Source organism: Fukomys damarensis, unplaced genomic scaffold (genome assembly GCF_012274545.1).
Source record: "Fukomys damarensis isolate Sample0158 unplaced genomic scaffold, DMR_v1.0_HiC HiC_scaffold_16, whole genome shotgun sequence".
In the NCBI taxonomy this organism is placed as follows: domain Eukaryota; kingdom Metazoa; phylum Chordata; class Mammalia; order Rodentia; family Bathyergidae; genus Fukomys; species Fukomys damarensis.
The window spans coordinates 23890490-23891869 of record NW_022900928.1 but is presented as its reverse complement, the minus strand read 5'-3'; the positions used below and the strand labels follow the sequence as shown (position 1 = coordinate 23891869).

Sequence of the window (1380 nt, the reverse complement as noted above, 5' to 3'; positions counted from 1 at the left end):
GATGGCAACGAAACGGTCATAGGCCATGGCAAGCAAGACACCTGATTCCACGATGGCTAATGAGTGAATGAAATAGGACTGGATGAAACAGGCACCCTGGGCAATCTCCCTTCGGTCGAGCAACAGGACTCGCAGGACTGTGGGCATTGTAGTCAGGGTCATGCTGAGATCTGTACCTGCCAGCACAGCCAGGAAGTAGTACATTGGCTCATGAAGGCTGTGGTCATTCCAAATGAGTAAGAGAAGTGTACCATTGCCTGAAAGGATGGAGAGGTAGATGGCCAAGAAAGGGATAGAAATCCAGTGGTGAATTCCCTCTGAGCCCAGAAAGCCTGTCAGCAAGAAGGGAGCAGCGCTGTTGTTGGACCACATAGCAGGTTTTGCAGATGAAGCGGAGATGGCTCAGTGGTTATGATGTCCTAAAGAAGCAGAATTCATTTTCTCATCATCTTCTTGTTTCACACCATCCAAACATTTTTCACCTTAAAATGTAAAGGTCTGTTTATTATTATTTCATGCTTAATGAATTATAAGCTTGTATTCACCAAGCCTTTGCCTAAAATAACAAATGACCATATAATAATCATAACAATCACAACTTACTGTGAAGGACGCAACTAACTTTTTCCGATCACACATTCTATGATGTGTTCTAAGCCTTGTTGTCTAATCACAAATTGCTCACCTCTGGATCTCTTTCATTCTCGCCTCATTTTCTCTTCTCCTCGTGTTACGGCCTTACCTGTATTTCTATCCATTTTGGATAGTTTAAGGCTTTTTTTTTTCTCTTAGAACCAATGAGACATCTCAAAGACTAACCACTAACAGAAACTCTTTTTTTTTTTATTGAGTTTATTGGTACATTTAGGGATACAGTACAGTTACATTCATTGTTGGGATCATGTACCTTTACATGGCAAGTCTTGATTCTCATTTTTTCCCCTAGAAACTCTTAATCAATACAAATGAGGCAACCATAATACAGTGTTCAGAAATATTGTTAGCGACATTGCAAAATCACATATATTGTGACAAAGGTAAGAACTCATGTGAGTATTTCAGACATCGGAACCAGTGGGCAGAGCCAGGAAACTCATTCCAGAGAGCTGTGATTACTCAGTGGATTTGAGACTCAGCGACTTTTCAGTGCTGCAAATGTTCCTGAGACTTGCAGCCTTAGAGATATATACACTTTGAGAGACCCTAAAAGGAAATTTTAAGGACAAAGTCCTACATTGAATGTTTCCAGAGAAGCCTAATACTGATACAGAGCCACAGAAAAAGGAAAAAAAAAAGCATAATTATCTGAAGGAAAATTGTAACATCATAAATTAATAATTAAGTGCATAAAGTCTACTCAGGAGTTAGAGGGGGATACTA

General features: G+C 39.9%; 1 protein-coding gene across 1 annotated transcript in view; it reads right to left on the bottom strand.

Moving 5' to 3' along the window:
- LOC104857941 (olfactory receptor 51B6-like) overlaps positions 1 to 372 on the bottom strand; it is an 884-nt gene extending 512 nt beyond the window's left edge. Inside the window, exon 1 of the mRNA XM_019206617.1 lies at positions 7 to 372. Within this exon, the coding sequence (XP_019062162.1) occupies positions 7 to 372 (366 nt within the window). The remainder of the gene's footprint in view (positions 1 to 6) is intronic.
- Between the last annotated feature and the right edge of the window lie 1008 nt (positions 373 to 1380).